Genomic DNA, 19,911 nt, shown 5'->3' with positions numbered 1-19,911 from the left:
ATTATACAAATAGCGAATAGGCATGAGAGCGATGATGCGAGATTTCACATGAGGTGAAAGAAAGATGCTCTATTCAACGAGGCGTTAGCCGAGTTGAATAGAGCATCTTTCTTTCACCGAATGCGAAATCTTGCACCATTGCACGAATAAGAATATTCGCTATTTGTGTTGTACAACGCCTCGGAATCTAGCGAAAAATATGAAAAAAAGAAGAGTTTTTCCCTCCAGTAATCTATGAATAGGGAGCAAAATATTGAAAGCGAAAAGCAAAATCCCACAAACCGGGCCCACAAGCGACAAGCGCACATGATCTTGGACAACATTGCGCATTTAGCCAGCGGGCTATACGCGCATTGTAGTATCTTTTCCTTATTCAATGAAATCGCATTGTGACGTCACCCCCTAAAGCCGTGCAATGGTACATTTTGGACGGTACATATGGGATGGTACGTCTTGTGTGCAACGGTACGAATGTGTGACATTCAGCCTCGCATTTGATCGCGTACAACAAGCTAAGTAGGCGTTGTACAATACAGCTCTGCCACATCTGATTCAATTTCTAACAAAATGTACTCTCTTTTTTTTCTCTCTCACAATCAAAGAATATTTGAGATAATATATGAAGAATTTTACTAACCAGCTAAGTAAATACATGAGGATGACAGTCTTTTTCATCCTCATTGCATCCTAAATTGCATGTTTTCGTGCAAACATCTGTTTAAGAGTTGCCTCAAGAGTACCACAAAACAATACTCAACATTATTAGGAAATCAATATTCTACATAAAGCAGAATACTACTTGCATTTTCTACATAAGTGTTCGTTGTGCAAATGGAATAAATCATGGCCGTATGCAGCAGGGGGCAGGGGGGAGTTGCCCCCAGAAATTTTGGAAACATACATTTTTTTTTACTGAAAATTTTCACAAAATAAAAAAAATGGATGAACGAAATCCTTCAATTTCAGTTTATGAAATGCAAATGCACCCTCACTATCATTTTTTTAACTTTACGCATCCTGCTCCCCCCCCCCCAAAAAAAAGCAACAATCACCCAGTAATTATTTCCCTCATTGTTATAAACTTATGAAATCCTACCTTCGATGCAATTTTCTCTGCTTCTTGCCTGCATTGTTGTTCTATATCTAGCTTGGTCTGGACATCCACAAACTCTTGTACCACCTGACCAGATACTAGAAGGTGAAGAAAACAAGTAAATAATTCTGAAGTTAATTAACAAGATAGCAAGAAAGTAAATAAAATACAAAACAAGTATAACAAGATTTATCAAGAAAACAACTAAAAAGGCAAGAAGATAAATATATAAGTTTGAAAAGAATTTTGCAAACAAATTATAAAAGTGAACAAATTATGAAAACATGTAAGAAAGTTACTATTAAAATTATAAACAGATAAATACTAAAAAATAAATACTAAAAAATAAATTGTTGCTTAAGTGATATCTTAGTTTGAATAAAAATTAGATTGCAAATCAACAACAAAAACAAACAACTGTGATTTATGACAAAATTGCAGGTAAAAATACCAAATGGTAACGAATACTCATTAATAACCAGTGTACCAATCCTATATGAGTAGGATACACACTGAGAGGTCCACCTGCATGCTGTTGTTAGGTTACAAATGATTTCAAATAACCAATTTCATTGCCCAGGTTGAATAGTGTTGTTGAGGGATTGGCATTCCCGGGCTGGAGCTGTGCATTGAACTTGACTGCTCGCTCGTCCCCAGACACCCTCCTGTCTTTAGTTCTTTTGTTACTTGCTTAAATCTATGTTTTTATTGTTTGAATTTGAATGACGATGTTTGTCAATAAGCATCCTTCCACCACCACCACCTTTCAGTCTTCTATTAGTTCTTTTGTTAAGTTGCATTATATTTTCGTAATCATTTCAAGTATTGATGTTTTTAAATCAGTACACTATTTATACATGTATATACCTGTAAATTGTACGCAATTCAGCCTTTTGGCTGCAAAGTGCAATGATTTTGAATAAAACCTTTTCAATTCAATTCAATATGAATTCACATGCAAGTCTGGTGACCCTTTCTTGTGCTAAATGGTACCTCCCTCACTGACTAAGCACCTGAGAAAATGTTCCAGACATGCATAAAGTCATGTGTACTATTAGAAACACCCATAAATGAAGATTGCTTTTTGTCTCCTTTCTAAAGTTGACTTGATGTAACACATAATCAATACAGTAATGAATAATATTTCTGAAATAATAAACAAATACTAATCATCATCTCCTACTCATTCAATCATCCAATATATTGTGCATATATATTTATCTTCAATACATACAATCAAATAGTCACACTTATGAAAGTCAATCCTATTCTCCTTAAAAAATAGCAAATAATAAGGAACATAAACTAAAACATGACAAAATTTAGGCCTACACCTTTGATGAACAAATCATGGAGTGAAACAAGATCAATATTTGGTGCCAGGTCCCTGCTCAAAAAAGGGGGATTTCCCCTAAATCAGCCAACTCGAATGTTTACCATCTTTCTCAGCATATACATATGCACACAACAAGGATATGGACCATTGAGAATGTCTACTAGATCAATACATAGACCTATCACGATGGTCTGCAGAACAATGGCAAGATAGACAAAATGTCTGGCTCTGCCCAATAATGGTTCATAGATAAATATATCCTTCTATGAGTTCTAGCGCTGTTTTTCCCCCTCAAAGTTAAATCATATACTCCCTTTTTCTCTCTTTATCAAACAGAACAGTGTTTTCACTGGTTCCTAGATAAATACCAGTATATCCTCTGAGTTTTTTTTCAAAGTTTGGTCCTGTATGCTCCCTTTTTCTCTCTTTATTAAAAAGATCATATATGGTTTTACTTTTGTTACAGGATTTTCTGCATTTATTGGAATAAAAACAAATTTACAATGCTTGAGACAATCATAATATAGCATAAAGTACATAACCAATTAAAATCTTATATGTAATGACTGGAGAAAGACAAAAATACAATACAGAAAAAATATATATATATTGAGTAATACTGCACCTACGTACAATAATAAACGGTCCATAATATCCGTATTCCGAGCTCATCAATCCCCAGCGCATTTGTGGATGCATATAAAGAGATACGCTTCATAAGGATCCGCGCACCAACAATATACGTCATAATAAAGACAACGCTGGATCCGATGGAGCGCTTGTAAGTACGTCATAATGGTAAAGTGCAGAATTGACACTAGAGGCTTGACCAAGGTAAGTCCAACAATATAGTTATATAATCTATCAATATGTTAATTTAATGTACCAGAAAGAGGTAACAGGTAATAATAACAATATTGACTGGCGTTACTTTCGGGAGATACCAAAAATATTTCCCTCACTAGACCCATATATTGCCCTCGTCTTCGACTCGGGGCAATATGAGACTAGTTTGGGAAATATATTTGGTATCTCCCTCAAGGCCAGTCAATATTATATAAATATATGCTTGAAGCAGAGCAGCCAAAAATTGGAGACAGCTCAAACATGAAGAAATAACTAATGGCTGACACTTGAATATTCGAAGGATGTAAATGTGTAAGAACTATTTTCAACCTTTGCCTAACAATCATTCATGATTTTATTTACTATTATATACATGTCATACATGTATATCATGAACAACGCAAGTTTTTTTTATTTACTTTAGCACAAGAGAAGTGAACACGAGATATATCATATTACAATATTACATAGAGCAGAATTTTAAAAGGATTTCAGGATATAATATTTGCTTCCAGCGATCTAGTATATATGCAATCAATAAATTGTAAGATTTGCTTTAAAATGGGAATTTGTATAAAGGGAAAAAAATTAACATTTCTGAAAGTTGGTAAGAATATCCTACAGAATCAACAGGTAGGAAGGACATTATTGTAAGATTGGAATCTTCACCAAATTATAGGACAGGCACACAAGAATACCCATTCTTATGCATCAGTTTATCAATCATACCTGTTTGCCTGTCAAGCAGTTTTGTTTGTTTTTATCATTAATTAGTTGACTTTAGAATAACTGTGAATCAGAGAAATACCAATGATAATCTTCAACTGATTCTGAAGGTACATGTAAATTGCCAATTCGTCTATTGTCACATCGTCCACTCATCATACAGTCTACCTTCATTTAGTCTAATACATGTACCATTCTATCCATCAACATTCGTCTAACAGGCATTTGGTCCAGTAACCATTTGGTACGATCATAACTTCATCTAATCACCAGTTTGTCAATAACCATTTCGTCTCATAACCAGTTGGTAATACGGTATGTAAATACCCATTTTATATTCATTCATTTCACCCAATTAACACTTAGTCCAATTAGTAGACCAAATGGTATATCGTCTAAATAGCTATTGGACCAACTGGTTATTATATGAAATGGTGAGTGGACGATATGGCAATTAGACCATGTGGATAGTGGACTAACTGATGGTAGACCAAATGATAGAAGACGAGTCGGTAATCAGACGAAATGGCATTAGAGCAATTGAATATAAACCATTCTGAACATACAAACCTATTATTGCCTTCGTACAGGATACCAGTCATGTAAAGGAACCCCATATTGAAGTGCCTTGTTGTTGTGAATGGAGGAATTACCGGTACTAATTCAAGTAACATATTAACAAATTTATCTGTCACTTTAATATACAAAGGAAACAAAAAATAATATGCATATTAAGATGAGATACTGGGAATATTTTTTTCTATCTTTCAGTTTCACCAACAAAGTTGTGCCATTTCACTTTTTGTAGTTAATATAGGACTATAGCCCTAATTTGGAAACCAACAATTTGATTTTTTAATTATTTTTGAATTCATTAAACTCAATAGTTTGTGAGAAATAGCAGAATTTTATTTTGAGTTGATTAGATTTGTTGTGGCTGATAGATTGATTAACAGACTACCTGACAGATCAATTACATATAACTAGTAGGTTGATTGATTAATTAATTGATTGAGAGTTGGTTGATTTATTGGTTGACATGATTGATGCAATAGACTGACTGACTGACAGACAGACTGACTGACTGACTGACTGACTGACTCACTGACTCACTCACTGACTGACTGACTCATTCATTCATTGATAGATTGATTGATTAAGAAAATAATCAATTGGTTAAATGACTGACATCATTCCATGTCATTTAAATAGAGGTAAATATTTCAAATCGATCTGCAATGCCTGGAAGAATATATGGAACAATAAGGAACTTCTCCCCAATCCCTTTGTGTTTGATTCAGGATAATTCCTTTGTAAAATGAAGGAAAATACAACATCATCATTAAGACATCAACTTGAAGTGAGTGTTTTTGAAAGGTCACAAGGAATCAATCAATAGGCCTAACTATGTGCTGCAATATTATCCTTGGCATTATGGTTCATGGATAGGCTGCCAATATACAAATATTTATCTGGGCTCTGTTTCATGATCTTCATCACACTAGTTTTCAAGTTAAAGAAAGTGATAGCTATCATAAACTGCTCCTGAAATAATGTCATTTGATTAAATGTATGAAAATTGGTCACATATAGTTTGTCACAGAAATCTTAAATACTATGTGTTATAAAAACAATGTATCCAAACATTGTCAAAATAAGCATACAGGTGTACATGTATATATTATATGACATCTCAGCACCAATGCTGTTGTACCACAGTACTTTGTAATCATTTCTCCACCGGCAATTATGCCCTAAATAAAAGGAATTTGAAATTAATCCTATTAGGCTGTGGTTGATTAGCAGTTAACTAAGCACGTGATTGGAATTCAAATCATTAAGATTTAAAAAGTTTGAGGAAGACTGAATGTAGACCCTTCCATCGGCAATATGACCACGATCTGTGATGTCGCACACATACATATTCCCCATTACTTCACTTTCATTTTGATATACTCTTTTATCTAGTCTCTTGCAAGATTGGAATATCATTTTTAATTACTAAAACTTATGCTCATCTTATTCCTTGATTATTCTGCTTTCACTCACGCTAATTTGCTTCAAGGTTTTCATTCTCCTTTATAACTGCACCTGGTGGGGGTTTCATAAAGCTGTTTGGAAGTTAAGAGCGACTTTAAGAAGGACAGGTGATCCTTTCTTGTGGAAAATGGTATATTCATTTGCGATGGTTAAACGCATAAGAAATGTTCACCAGTCATTCTTTAAAGGTAAATGCTAGTTTTGGTAACGATATCAAAATGAGTTTGTACAGAATCCAATGAAATGACCACCAAAGTGTCTGTTTGTATAAATAAAACGCATGTGCCAAAGGACTCTGGAAGAAATTGTGTAATTGCTGAGAAATCAGCAAATAAGCACAGGATTCAGGTAGAGCGTCGGGCCCGACGCTCTAAGCAATTATACATGATTATATTATACATGATTTAAAACAATTTATGCTTCATTTTAATATCAAAGATTAAAGGGATGCTCTGGGCTGAAATTATTTATATCTAAATAAATGTAGTAAAATTCACAGAGCAAAATGCCAAAATTTTTATCAAAATCGCATAACAAATAACAAAGTTATTGAATTATAAAATTTAGCAAAATTTTGTGAAACCAGTTATATGCATGTCATCATGAATATTCATTAGATGGGCTGATGATGTCACATCCCCACTTTCCCTTTTCTCATGTTATTACATGAAATCATAATTGTTTCATTATTTCATACATGTGTTAATAATACGTCTCCCTTATAATGAAATAAATATCTAATGCACTAAATCAGTTGTCAATCCATTTTTTTTTAGTTTTTTGAGGAATAAATTGAATAAACCCAATATAATAAAATACAAAAGAACAAGTGGGGATATGACATCATCATTTTGCTCATTGAATATTCATGAAGACATGCCTAGAACTCTTTCACCGGAAAATGCAAAATTTGAAAATGTCATAACTTTGTTATTCCTTGTCCGATTTTGATCAAATTTTCAGTGTTTTGTTTGTCTGATTTTTCTTTATATGTTCAAATCATTTTAAGTTCAGCTTAGATTATCCCTTTAAATATAAAAATATAACCTTTGTTCTCCTAAATTTATTACACTTGTTAAGCTGTCATATCTACTGTAAAATTAACATAGTAATGTATAAACATTTCAAACAGCATTTCAACAGGTAGTAAATGGGTAAGGATTGATGAATAACTAACCTGACTCGAGCTTGGTTAGGATTTGTTTAGTTTGCTCAAGTTCCTCTACTAGTTGCTTGGTTTGTTCTTCCTTCTTACTGAATTGCCGCTGAAGTTCCTTATGTTCTGCAATGGCTGTAAAAACAAAGAAAACAGGATTTTTTTAAAGACTGAATATTCAGTCATTCCTTTAAAATGCAAGTTTTTTATGTTCTGCAATGGAATGGATTAGGCAATATATTCTTCAGGAGAGAGTGCTCATTAATTCCTTCAGTTTTAGACCCATATTCTGAACTCGGGTTTAAATTAAACCTCGGTTTAAAGTTGTGGTTTTAACTATGGAGAGCCAATTGCAGCACAAATCCCTAACAACACACATTCAGTTTATTAACTCATATGACACTCAAATTGTTCATAATTGTTTGGGAATCCGATCGATAACTGAAGTATTTTTATTCAAAATGAAATCAAAATGAAACAAAATAGTAAACATAAGAAATATTCAATATAAACAGAATTTTTTAACTTTTGGCTCCCATAATTTCAGAACATATTTAGACTGTGGTCTAAGTTAAACCTGACTTCAGAATACGGGCCTTAGTGTCTTCTGGTCTCATAACAATACAATTATTTTATTTATCATTACTAAACAGTTTATGATGAAGTGATCACCACATGTGCTGTCAAATCGAATCTTTTGACAAGACTTTGAATTAACCCCAAGTTCAGAATATAGGCCAATGGGTTAATGCTATATATAACAACAAACAAAACAAGAATTTGTAGACAAAATAATGATATGAATCCTTTGAAATTTGAATTCTTTATCCTATGAAATTCCTGTAACAACAAACTTTTTACTGTAGAGCCTTGAAAGTTATCCAAACACTCATTATTCCAAAATTTCCATTCTATCTTCTTGTATGTAATTCCTTCAAAAGTTTTATTGTATATATATATATATATATATATATATATATATATATATTAATTGTTACGTAACAACTAGATAATTACAAACAAGCGTTACTTAAAGAGAATTCCTGTATAAGGAGTCAGAACTATCAGACAATTCTATTACTATTGAAGAACATTTATGAATATATATATATATATATATATATATATACAAAATATGCTGAAGATAAAAGGTAATGCTTTCAATGCCAATATAGTTTTTATTTACTCGAGTAAATAAAAACTATATATATATTCATAAATGTTCTTCATTCTACAATGGCTGTATACTGTTTTTCAAATCACCAAAGAATGAGTTTTAGTTTGTCAGTTGTTTCTCATTAAACAAATACTTTGCACTACTTCAGATGGTAATAGATTCTTAAACAAAACAAACATCAATCCCTTAAATATAGGACTAATTTGTGTGATCGTCGGCAAACTCTATGTGTACATTTATGGCTCATTGCATTCTGTGACTATTGTTATAAATGTAATTACAGATGTAATTACACGAATGTATGATTAGTGATGAACACAACTGAGGCATGATTGTGTTCAAAGAGGATTTCCTTTTATAAACAATTTTCCCTTATTCACATGTTATTTTTCTAAACGCTGAAAACTGAAACTAAACTGACCATTAACATTTCATTGTTATTAAAAACAAGTGACAGCATTGAAGGTCTATGGGAAATATTTCAAATTATGTGCACAAAGCAGTAGAAACGAGAGTGAAATTCAATATCAATTTAAAGATAAAAGTGATATTAAATACCTCAATGGTTTACAACTAGATGGGTAATTACAAGTACTTCGGCCTCCCACCTCAACTCTTGGGTTAGGTGACACAGAGTGTAGTCACTGATCATTGGGATGATTTTTATAATTGATCGCATAGGACATAATATGAATCAATTACAAAACTCAACAATACGATCAACTACTAAGCTTTGTTTGGAGAGGGCTAGATTATGAAGCAGGCATTAATGTGAAAGCTATCAAAAACACTATACCACCTACTATTCTTTTGTAGTATAATTAGTCATCATCAAGTGTATAGGTTCTCTAATACCATGACATTTAATTATAAATATCATGTCGGAGTTGCTAATCCTAAGTAATATACTATTTTTATACTAGTGTAGATGATTATTCTACAAGACAAGGAAGTATTTTGTTCCTTATTCTCAGTGATAATTTATAAGTGTGTCTACTTAAGACAATGCTTGATAGCAACCCTTCCCCTTATCTCTCAACTGCTTCCCGCTCCTCCCCCCTCTCTCTCTCTCTCTATTTGCCTGCATCACTGCACTTCCTCTCCTCTTTTTCTCCCTTCTCCCCCTGGCTCACTCAGTGGCATAATAAGCAAAAAATTTTGAGGGGGCTAGGTATAGCGTATCAGGCAAAATTCAATCCAAAAAATTGCGAGCAGGCTAACATTTTGACACGTTCTATTACAAAACTCAAATTTTGAAATAGATTTTGACATAACATTTGGAAAAAAATATATTTCACTCTTCTCTCTTTCCCTTTTCCCTTTTTCTTTTGGTCGTGAAAATTTTGGGGGTCAATAGCCTGGAAGCCCCCCCCCCCCATCTGTACACCATTCGGTTCTCTTGGCCTGGGGAGCAATTACTTTATATTAATAATATTGCGCAGACATTTCTTCCAACTGGTGAAGAGCAGCTGCTTGAAGCATGTCCATGTATCTTATATGGTGTGGTTTGGTTATGACTAGTGTTCTACTAATTAACTTTTAATATATTGCAATTGAGCTTTTCATCATTTACGGGTATTTCATTGTTTGTTACTCATACAAGTAACATTAAACCTGTGGACAAAATCTGTTATTTTCTTACCAAAGGAATCACAACAATTCATATTACCATTGCAAGGACATTATGCATTTTATCAATGCTGTTGGACCATACAATCTAAATAACAAATTTGGTGCCTACTGTATAAAATCCAGGTATTCCTTGCTCACTGAGCCTCGGAAGTGTAGGTTTGTGAATAGCTTGGTCATACTCATAAACGTCCCACCATGGTTGGGCGAGTTCATTTAGGCAGACGAGCAGACTGAATCCTCTGAACACAAAGGGAGCTTCCATATATATGACACATCTTATGTACTCAGTGCCAGTGGCACAATACATCCAACTCCCTATCTCCCCTTGCCCTTACCTACAGAACCTGCCCCCTCCCCCAGCCTTCCCAAGCCCCCCCCCCAAAAAAAAAATAATAATAATCCTACATCATGCAGCCACTACAATTCACACTTCCATACGACAGAGAGAACAAACATATTCCATTGATCATTACTCCACTGTAAGAAAGGAATACATCTCAGGGGCAACAGCTAGCCGGGCCAGGGGAGTGGGGCAGGGGAGTGGGGCAGGGGGGAGGGGCTTCAGCCAAAACAATAAAATATCATATCTTTGTCATTTCTTATTCATTTTCAGTATTTTGTTGTCAGATTTTACTCTATCTGTTACAGATGTATCACTCAGCCTAGCTGGAGACCAGGAGTACAAGATATTAATGGAAGCCTGTGATACCAGCTGATGACTCTAGAAGATCTTGATGTGTTTTTTTTTCTCTCATTTTATTTCATTATCAACAATGAAATAAATATATAAATTTACAGTTAATGTACAAAATACATGAAAAAGCAGATCTACATCAGATGCTGTAGGCATACTAATTTTAAAGCTGAAGTTGCCAACCCAAAATAAAAATAAATCTTCATTACCATCAAGATCACAAGTGAAAGACATCAACATCATTATCTTAATTATTCATTTAAATCAAATTCACCATCATACCCTCTTGTACAATGGACATCCTCCTTCCCTTAATCATGGTTATGAAGATGGTTTAATAATTCTGATGTCAATGTATCAACTTCCAGTAACACTGCATTACCAAGTTTCGATAATCATCCTTTTAATTTCAGATAATCTTACCTAAGTCTGAGCAAGGTGGCAGAATGGCAATGGAATAAATTAAGAATCTAATCATTAAAATAAACAAAAGTCAAAACACACAATTTCTTAATCACGCACTAATTAGTTACCCTAGGTTTTAAAAAGTCCAAGCATGCAGCTGCAAGGACCACCATGTGAATACGCGGAAGCTATTTATTCCGGGGAACCACCGGGAGCCAACCCTGTTGGGAGTGGTAGAAGGCCCAGATTGGTAGCATGACGCATTAACCTCCCTTGGCCTAGTATACAAATTTGATTACCTTTCTTTGCGACTTCTTTGATCTCTCTAACATCTTTAGCAGAATGAGGAGGGTGGCTTTCATCCAAAGACTGTTTCCGAACAGGTGGAGTTGGTTTTTTAGACATGGCGACAATTAGCTGTTATAAAAATCTTCAAAATGCGGAAGTTCACCTCATTAATTCCACAGTCTAATTTACAGACCTGTGCCTCGGATTGATCAAAGAGATTGGTTTGATATGTATTGCAGCTCGCTGAGCTGCGCTGCACTGATAAATCAAAAGACCAACCATAACAAACACTAGTTGCAGAACTTTGCGAAAGTCTTGGTTTGGCGACTAGTTCATTTTATGTTAGGGATATGATTCCGCAGCTTATTAGTACATAATTATGTAAAATGATATTCCAAAGTATTCAAATTTTTAAATCATAAAAAATATTACAAATTATATACAACCAAATATCAAGGGAAAAAGGGTCTTATCATAATTCATAAATTAATTTTGTCCCTCACACTTAACATCCCCATCTGAAATAGAGTCTTCCACACGTGGAGCTAGCTAGCTAACTAGCAAGTGAGCTAATCGAGAATGGTGGCGATCAACTGTCGCGGTCGTGAAAATCCAGAAAAAAAGATGTCTTTCTGTGGAACTTGTCGGGAGACTGTTCAATTTTACGAAAGTGATGGGCTCTTTTACTGTAGTCAATGTGATGGCCAGTCTGAGGTAACTATTAAGCTTGTTATTATTGGTTTAAATGCATATTTCAGATCCTTGGTAGGGGACCAGAAATTTGGAGAGTAGCATCGGGACGGAAGTGTAATACCGCCCCGAAACTCAGGGGCTGATAATGGCATATTCCGCTGAGGAGTTTTATACTAACTCGCTACGGCTGAGCTGTCAGTGATACTGAGTGTGACGTGTTTGTGTAGCTCATGGAGCTTCCCCTAGTTGTAACTTATGTGTTTTATGTTGTAGCTAGGAACATAACACAACACAAAACATTGTACAATTTGTACTTGCATGCCAAGGCCAGGGTGGTATTATGGAACACTGTCATAAATTTTGTCATTTCCCTCCGAGATGTGTCAACGCTATTGATTGTCTCAAATCTGAACATTGTCTTTTCCTTGTCATATCTCTTTATGTTCCCGCCCATCTTTTTGGAAGCAAACCAATCAACATCATTGTTAGTTCCCACACGGAGCCCTTCTAACCAATAGGAAGGCCTTGTAGCAGGTAGGGCGTATCCCCAATACATGTTCAGTACTTAGGCCTTAGCTGGCATTGCGCAACTACGAGTATTACTTAAAGGACAAGTCCACCCAAAGTAAAAGTTGATTTGAATATAAAAAGAAATATCCAATGAGTAAAACATTGAAAATTCCATCAAAATTGCATGTAAAATAAGAAAGTTATGACATTTTAAAGTTTTGCTTAATTTCACAAAATAGTTGTATGCACATCCTGGTCAGTATGCAAATGAGGAGACTGATGACATCATCCACTCACTGTGTCTTTAGTATTTTATTGTATGAAATGTGAAATATTCAAATTTTCTCATTGTCAAGTGAAACAAAGATTAATTCCTCCCTGAACACCTGGAATTAGCATTATTCTAATACTATATGGTTCAGTCCAGTTGGCTCTAATTGTCAAATCTGTAAAAAATGAAATATTGTATTATTCAAACAATAAAAAACAAAAGAAATAGTGAGTGAGGGACATCATCGATTTTGTCATGTGCATGTCACTGAGTTGTGCATATATAACTGTTTTATGGAAAAGAAGCGAAACTTTGAAATATCATAATTTTCTTTTTTTTACATCCAATTTTGATGAAATTTTCAGCATTATGCTAGTTTAATTTTTCTCTATTTATTCAAATTGACATTTTCCTGGGGTGGACTTGACCTTTAATTACAAAGAGAGACAGGGAGCTGTGAAGGATTTTAGAAGAGAATATAGAAAAAAAAGAAAACAGGAAAAAAATGAGGAATCACTATGTAGGGAATAGGCCTAGCTAATCTAGCATGAAAAAAATATTTTTGATGAGTGAAACTAATACCACAATATGATATTACCGGTATGTGTTTGACATTAGTCAACAGGGTAACAAAATAAAAAGATATGACAAAATTCATGACTGCTATCCCCCTGTAATAGATTTTATGTCATAGCTTTTGCTTTATGTATTTGGATCAGATTTATGGTGTGTGCTTATGAGAAAGACAAAATTTATGATAAAGTTATGGCATCCACCAGAATACCGATTCTGTCATATCTCTAGGAAAAGACAAAATATGGAGAAAAGACAATGTTCAGAATACCACCCCAGGAACACAAGTAATTTACCATGGAATTACTGTATTTTGCTGGGATTATTTATGTAATCTGTACTCTTACATTTGGCTTTCCATACTTTATTGTTTACATTCAACTTGTTTGTTTCCATTCAAACTCATTTCATCCTTCTTTCTATCCTCACAATCCACATGCATTGTCATGGTCTCATCTTTCATTCCATCTCCACAATACATCTCACATAGCAACACAGGTTCATTGCATTTCATGCTTTCATTCAGTTTCCCCTCAGTCATGCTTCCTGGTTTTCATTAGCTTTCCACTCCACATGGTCTTATTGTTTAATTCTCATTAGGATTCAGTTTAACTCATGATCACCCTTCCCTATTCTCTGGTTTGTTCTTATTGTTAAATAGGGTTAGTTCATTTTATAGTTCATACCATTTTCCTTGTATTTGATTGGTTGTTTTCTGATTGATTATCCAATGTGGGTACATTGGCAGAACTTCCCAGAAGATTAGATTGGAAAGTAAAGTCAGTGCTGATCTGGACTTCATTGTGTTAAGTTCTAATTTATTCTGCGTTCACCCTATCTTCAGTTTAATAATTTTAGTTTAATTCAAGTAAGGAGAGCTTTGGAGATTGAATTTTACAGGAGAGCATATAGGAGACTGAAGTGCAAGAGTTTATGATTTTGGAATGTACAAATGGTCATGTTTCATTAGTCCTCAGACTTTTTGTTTGATTACTTTTAAAAAAGCATCAAACCAAATTTTATTTTAACTTGTTCTCCTGATGTCATCAGACCATGCAGGTGATGGAGTATTCTCATTTTGAGAGTCAACCAAGCCAGAGTAGTTACACTATGAGGGCAAGAACCATCAAAAGATCAACAGCTTCTAAAACCAAGGTTCCCAAGCCAGGTGAGACCAGCAGAGGTGCCAACTAGCCAGGCTGCTTCTTGAGAGTAAAAATCATTTACTGACGTAGGCTTACTCTCAATGAAGCCAGGTCTTCTCATTGACCTACACGAAGGACGCCAAAATCCGAAACTTTCATCCCCAAGATTTCTATGATTTAGGACTAGATCTTTTAGAAGGAAAGTAGAAATCTCGGGAGTGAAAGTTTCAGGTTTTGCCATCCTTCGTGTTGGTCAATGAGAAGGAAGACCTGGCTCCATTGAGAGTAAGCCTACGTCAGTAATTCATTTTTACTCTCAAGAAGCCGCCTGGCTAGTGCCAACCCTGGGGGGGCACTCAAATTATTTTTTGATGGGGGTGAGCCTCGTGAAACACTGAAATGGGGGTCTAAGGAACTGACTACAAGGGTGAAATACGGGGTCTTGGAAACTAAAAATGTACCTGGCCGTGTGAAAAACAGGGTCTATGGAACTAAATCAAATCAAACAGGGCGGGGAAATGAGGTCATGGGAACGGCACATTGTACCGTAACGACTGCGATCGTGCGCGCTCTATAGCTTGCTTTGTATTGTAGCTGAGGACTCTTGACTTGATGGAGCTGTGCGTGTACATGTAGCTTGCTCTCCGAGATCCGGGGTAATGTAGATTTTCACGGCTCGCGGTGGACAATTTTGGCAGGGCTTGGGAACGGAGGTGTTTCGTAACAGGGGTCTTGGGAGCTGGTTGGGGTGGCTTATGAACGGAACTTTTGTAAAATGTAGATGCTAGTGTACTGAAATTTAGGTCTGAAAAGGGGGGTCTTCAAAGCGGCATGTCCCCGTACCACCAATATATGTGAGTGTTCATGAAACTGGACATAAGGGTAATCAAGTATTACTGAACATTCTGCTTTGGTTTCATGTCACATGACCAAGGTCAAAGGACATTTAGGGTCAATGAACTTAGACCATGTTTGGGGGAATCAATATTGAAATCTTAACCTAAGGTTAAGTTTATAAAAAGTCAGCATAACTTAGAAAGTATGTGGATCTAGCTCATGAAACTTGGACATAAGGGTAATCAAGTACATGTATTACTGAACATCCTGCCTTGGTTTCAGGTCACATAACCAAGGTCAAAGGTCATTTAGGGTCAATGAACTTAGACCATGTTGGGAAAATTATTTTCAAAATCTTAACCGGAGGTTAAGTGCTGTATCAAATTGTGTAATGCAGGCAAGACCGCAGTGGCATTCCACTTGTTTGATTTTCCAGGTCTATTTTTCGCATTTTTGGGGTGAAATCACCCCCAGCTCTTGTGTAATTTTCCCCCATCACGTACATGTAACATATATTTGTTCTCCTCAGTCTTGTCCTCTATTAAGGAAAGATTTGTTTTTATCATTGTGGGGGGCTACTTTTCACAACTTCATAAATCTGCTACATTGGGCAAGCTTTAACATGTACAATGAATGGGGATTTTCCAGGGCCCCAATCTTTCAAAGAGTTACGATTGATTCAATCAACCCCAACTTTATGGAAATCCATCAATATCATATTTTTTTCCAGAGGAAATTTGCTCGATGTCCTTTGTAAACAAAGAGAAGCACATTCGAGAATTTTCGATAGAACGATAGATGTATAAACATACATCATATCTAGAAAATGTTTTGAGCAAACATGCATCTAAGATGTTGGCGGTGCTGGCTTTCCACAGTTGTGGTCGATCGGATCAATGGCAACTCTTTGTAAGATGGCGCCCAGGGTTCTGTTTGAGTTTCCAGGGCACTTTTGAGCATTTCAAGGGTGATATCGCCCCGAGCCCCGATGTGATTTTTTCCCCCTGCGTTTTGTTCTTGTTAGATGAAACACCAGATGAACCTGGAGAAGAAGATGACACCTGGTCGTTTGCTGAGGTCTTCCAGCTAATCCTCAAGAAACAGGTGGATGCCCTCATAAAACTGGGTATCACAAATAAACTCAAGGTGAGTGCTAAATTAGGATGTTTAAAAAAAAAAGATTTGGCCCACAAAGCTCCTGAATACTCCAGAAAAAAGATTCTTCATTCTAAATCTAGAGGAGAGAATACATTATTCATGATAGAAGAAAATGAAAAACAAGAAATGAGTGAAAATGTTTTCATTTCTTTTTATTAATCATAATTAGGGAATATTGGATGGAATTAGTGGATGTGGTACATTTTATTTGTTTCTGTGTTCAATATTTAAACACGGTGAAAAAAATATAATAATACAGAAAAAATGCATTAGCACACAGGCCTTAAATTTCTATATTTTCAGGGTAAGGCCACGTTTGTGCAAATGTTTTATTAATGGCAAGTCCAAGATGATATCCCCTGAAATGTCAAAAATTCATCTTGACAAACCACGTAGCCTTTTAATATAACCCAGGGCTCGACATTAGCAGTGGCCCAGGGCAACCTAAAATGAGAGTGGGGCCACCAAATTCTGTAAAAGCCTGCAATTGGTGGCCCAGTCAGGCTACCAAAGTTTTTGATAAATTGTAATGTTTTCTATTGTTTTAGGGCCACTAAATTTGCCTTTCAGGCCACCAAGAATATGAAATTGATGATTTTGGTGGACCGATCAGGCCACCAAGAAAAAAAAGTTAGTGTTGGTCCTTGATATAACCAAATTACCTTTTCTATATCCGTTTTTGCAATGCTCTCACTTTGAAAGAAAAATCTTTATTTTTATCTCAATTATTCCTAATGCTAACAAGGATTTGAAATAAATGTGTAAACACACCTGAAAGCGTTGAACTTTGTGAGCACATCAAAATTAGTTGAGCATGTTAAATATTTTCTCAAGAGAGAATGATGGTTAAATGCTCGACCAACAACGAAACATAAATATGACTATGGATTGTATTACACTGTTGTTTTCTTTTATCTCTAATTAGGTGGTCTGTCTTTGACAGATCACCTATTAATTTCGTCAGAATTTTCTTTTTATTTTTATTCTTTTTAATGGCAAGGTTTTTGTCGCCAAGTTATCTCGAGTTCGACAAAATCAATTTCATTGAAGTTTATACCATTCATAGGGTCTCTCATGGAAACGTCAAAATTTGCTTTTCGATGTCATCAAGTCATGATGACGTCATCTAGGCGCCATTTTGTTAAATCACATCAATCATATCTCCATTATCAATTATCAAAAATTAATAATATTTACATCACATCAATTTCAGGTCAAGAATCATCAGATCATGTCATCAAAGGTAACCTGGAGGTCATGCACGCGCGCAAATTAAAAAATGCTCAAAATAACTTTTTGACCAAACTAGAGTACGTTTTAGGTCATTTTAAGCATTTCAAAAATTTGCGCTCGCACACGTATGCGCGCGCGTTTCCGCGCGTAATGCCATAACGCAGTGCAAAAACACCGTTTTTTTTACATCATTGCATTGATAATATAATTATGGGAAATTTGATACCCAATTTTGCTCTCTATGACCAATAATAATGAAATTAACACCCGTTAAAATTTGCAGCACGTGTGCGCGCGAGCTCTCACTTTAGGCCATATATGTGCAAAAACATGCCTATTGAAAATTCACTGTAGCTCTTTAAATAGTCCATTGACCCCCAATTTTTTTTTGATATATCGATAGAGTATGAGTTGTAGATTCGATTTCATGTCATCAATGTCCCTAAATTATATCATGACGTCATCAAAATGGCACCTAAACTAAAAATTTCATTTTTCAAAAATGACGTCATAACATTTATGCAAATTTGGTTGTAACTTCTCGAATATAGATTGGTTTTCGCCCAGATTTCGATATGTTGTAGTTTAGAATGTACTCTTTCTCGTTAGTTAACATGAATTTTCTTTAAGAGAAACGCATCATTGCGTAAAACAGCGATGAAAAGAGGCATGTCATTTTTCCTCATTTTGCGTGTAATCTCTATGGGACATGACTTTTTCCCAAAACTAGATTCGACATTCCTCTATTTCGTGAGCCATATCTCCATTTTTTCTTGTCAGTTTTCCCTGAGCTTTTAATATGTTGTAGCTGAGATTCTAAGCTTTCGCAAATGTGCCCTCCATTTTTTGATCAGATGCCGGGATCATGCCCGTATTTCGCTTGCAAAATTGGAATTGTAATTCTCAAAATTGCTTACGTGTATTCTCTATGGGGAATATCGTGGCTCAATGGATAACGCATTTGACTTGCTTTCTAAAGGGCGCAGGTTCGAGTCCTGGGGTAAACAAGATTTTTTTTTCCATTTTTTTTCTTTTTACCACCTCGTACATGATCCTTTATGATAATTTAAAGGTACAAAAGTTAAAATTTAGCAAGATAAAACAGATTATAATTACTTTTTTCATATCACATGTATTGTCATACATCAAAGAGACCCTTTTACAGTGCTTTATCATCTCCCGTCTTTCACAAGTATTCTATCCATAATCAACATTCAGTTGTAATCATGAAGATCACATTGATCTGCATGAACATGGTAATAGAAATCATGATGGCAATAATAAAGACAGACCACCTAATTTGTCCGCATGACAAATTAAAATCTAGTGCTATATTTCATTTTCATTTTTAATACACAGGAAGCGGTGGAGGTGATGTGGTTTCGATATCTTCGAAATTCAAAATGGGCTTTTGTCCCGAAACAATCGAACCGACTGCAAGTGAAAGGCAAGAATGGGAAATCCAGGAAAAGTAAGTCTTCTTTTATAATAAAGATTGTGAACAGTGCCTAAAATTATTCAAGAGGACAACCCCAGGAATTTACAGGACATTTCCAAAACTTTATTTTGGCTCTGAAATTCAGATGAATTTCTATAGTTGAAAGTCATAAATAAGTTGCATAGAAAAAAAATTGGCCCAAAATGTCTTCTTACACTAGAATTCATACCATACAACATTCTAGATATATGGGACTATATAGGCTTTTACACTTTAGTTGAAAACTTTTGTACCTTTTGTGTATGTTTCAATTAGATAATCTGAAGGCCATGATGTCACACTTTATTGGAATAAGTCTCAAAATAAGTTGCCAAAATGATGGAAAAATCTATAAAAGGATATTGATGCATCTAAAAATTGGATCCAATCTTAGACCAACAATGTCTATGTGTAATAAATCTTGGAATTGCCTATCAATGTGTTAATAGAATTATTTCCTTCCTAGGAATGATAACGTGCCACACATTTTCCGTTCAAAGGCACTGGAGCATTTAGACTTCCAGCTCAAGGGGAAGTCCAGCATGACATCAAGATGATAATTAATCAGAAAATTGAGAGAAACTTTGAATGAGGGTTCAATGAAAATCTAAAAAAAAAATA

At 35.1% G+C, this 19,911-nt stretch overlaps 1 protein-coding gene across 1 annotated transcript; it reads right to left on the bottom strand.

Moving 5' to 3' along the window:
- Nucleotides 1-1,011: 1,011 nt before the first annotated feature.
- On the bottom strand, nt 1,012-11,663 carry LOC121424692. The gene is made up of 3 exons (XM_041620437.1): nt 11,405-11,663; nt 7,219-7,332; nt 1,012-1,191 (listed from the first exon to the last, which is right to left on the bottom strand). The coding sequence occupies exons 1-3, from the start codon at nt 11,508-11,510 to the stop codon at nt 1,049-1,051; spliced, it is 363 nt and encodes a 120-aa protein (XP_041476371.1). The 5' UTR covers nt 11,511-11,663; the 3' UTR covers nt 1,012-1,048.
- Between the last annotated feature and the right edge of the window lie 8,248 nt (nt 11,664-19,911).

The sequence above is a fragment of the Lytechinus variegatus genome, chromosome 12, assembly GCF_018143015.1.
Source record: "Lytechinus variegatus isolate NC3 chromosome 12, Lvar_3.0, whole genome shotgun sequence".
Taxonomy (NCBI): domain Eukaryota; kingdom Metazoa; phylum Echinodermata; class Echinoidea; order Temnopleuroida; family Toxopneustidae; genus Lytechinus; species Lytechinus variegatus.
The sequence above is the reverse complement of the archived record's forward strand: the minus strand, read 5'-3'. Positions and strand labels throughout refer to the sequence as shown.

Bases quoted from the DNA above. Each gene is read 5' to 3' on its own strand.
- LOC121424692 (XM_041620437.1), bottom strand. From the start codon at position 11,510: ATGTCTAAAAAACCAACTCCACCTGTTCGGAAACAGTCTTTGGATGAA. The intron at 7,333-11,404 runs GTAATCAAATTT...TTGTTTTTACAG, and splicing joins CAAAGAAGTCGCAAAGAAAG to CCATTGCAGAACATAAGGAA. The intron at 1,192-7,218 runs GTTAGTTATTCA...TTCACCTTCTAG, and splicing joins CCTAACCAAGCTCGAGTCAG to TATCTGGTCAGGTGGTACAA.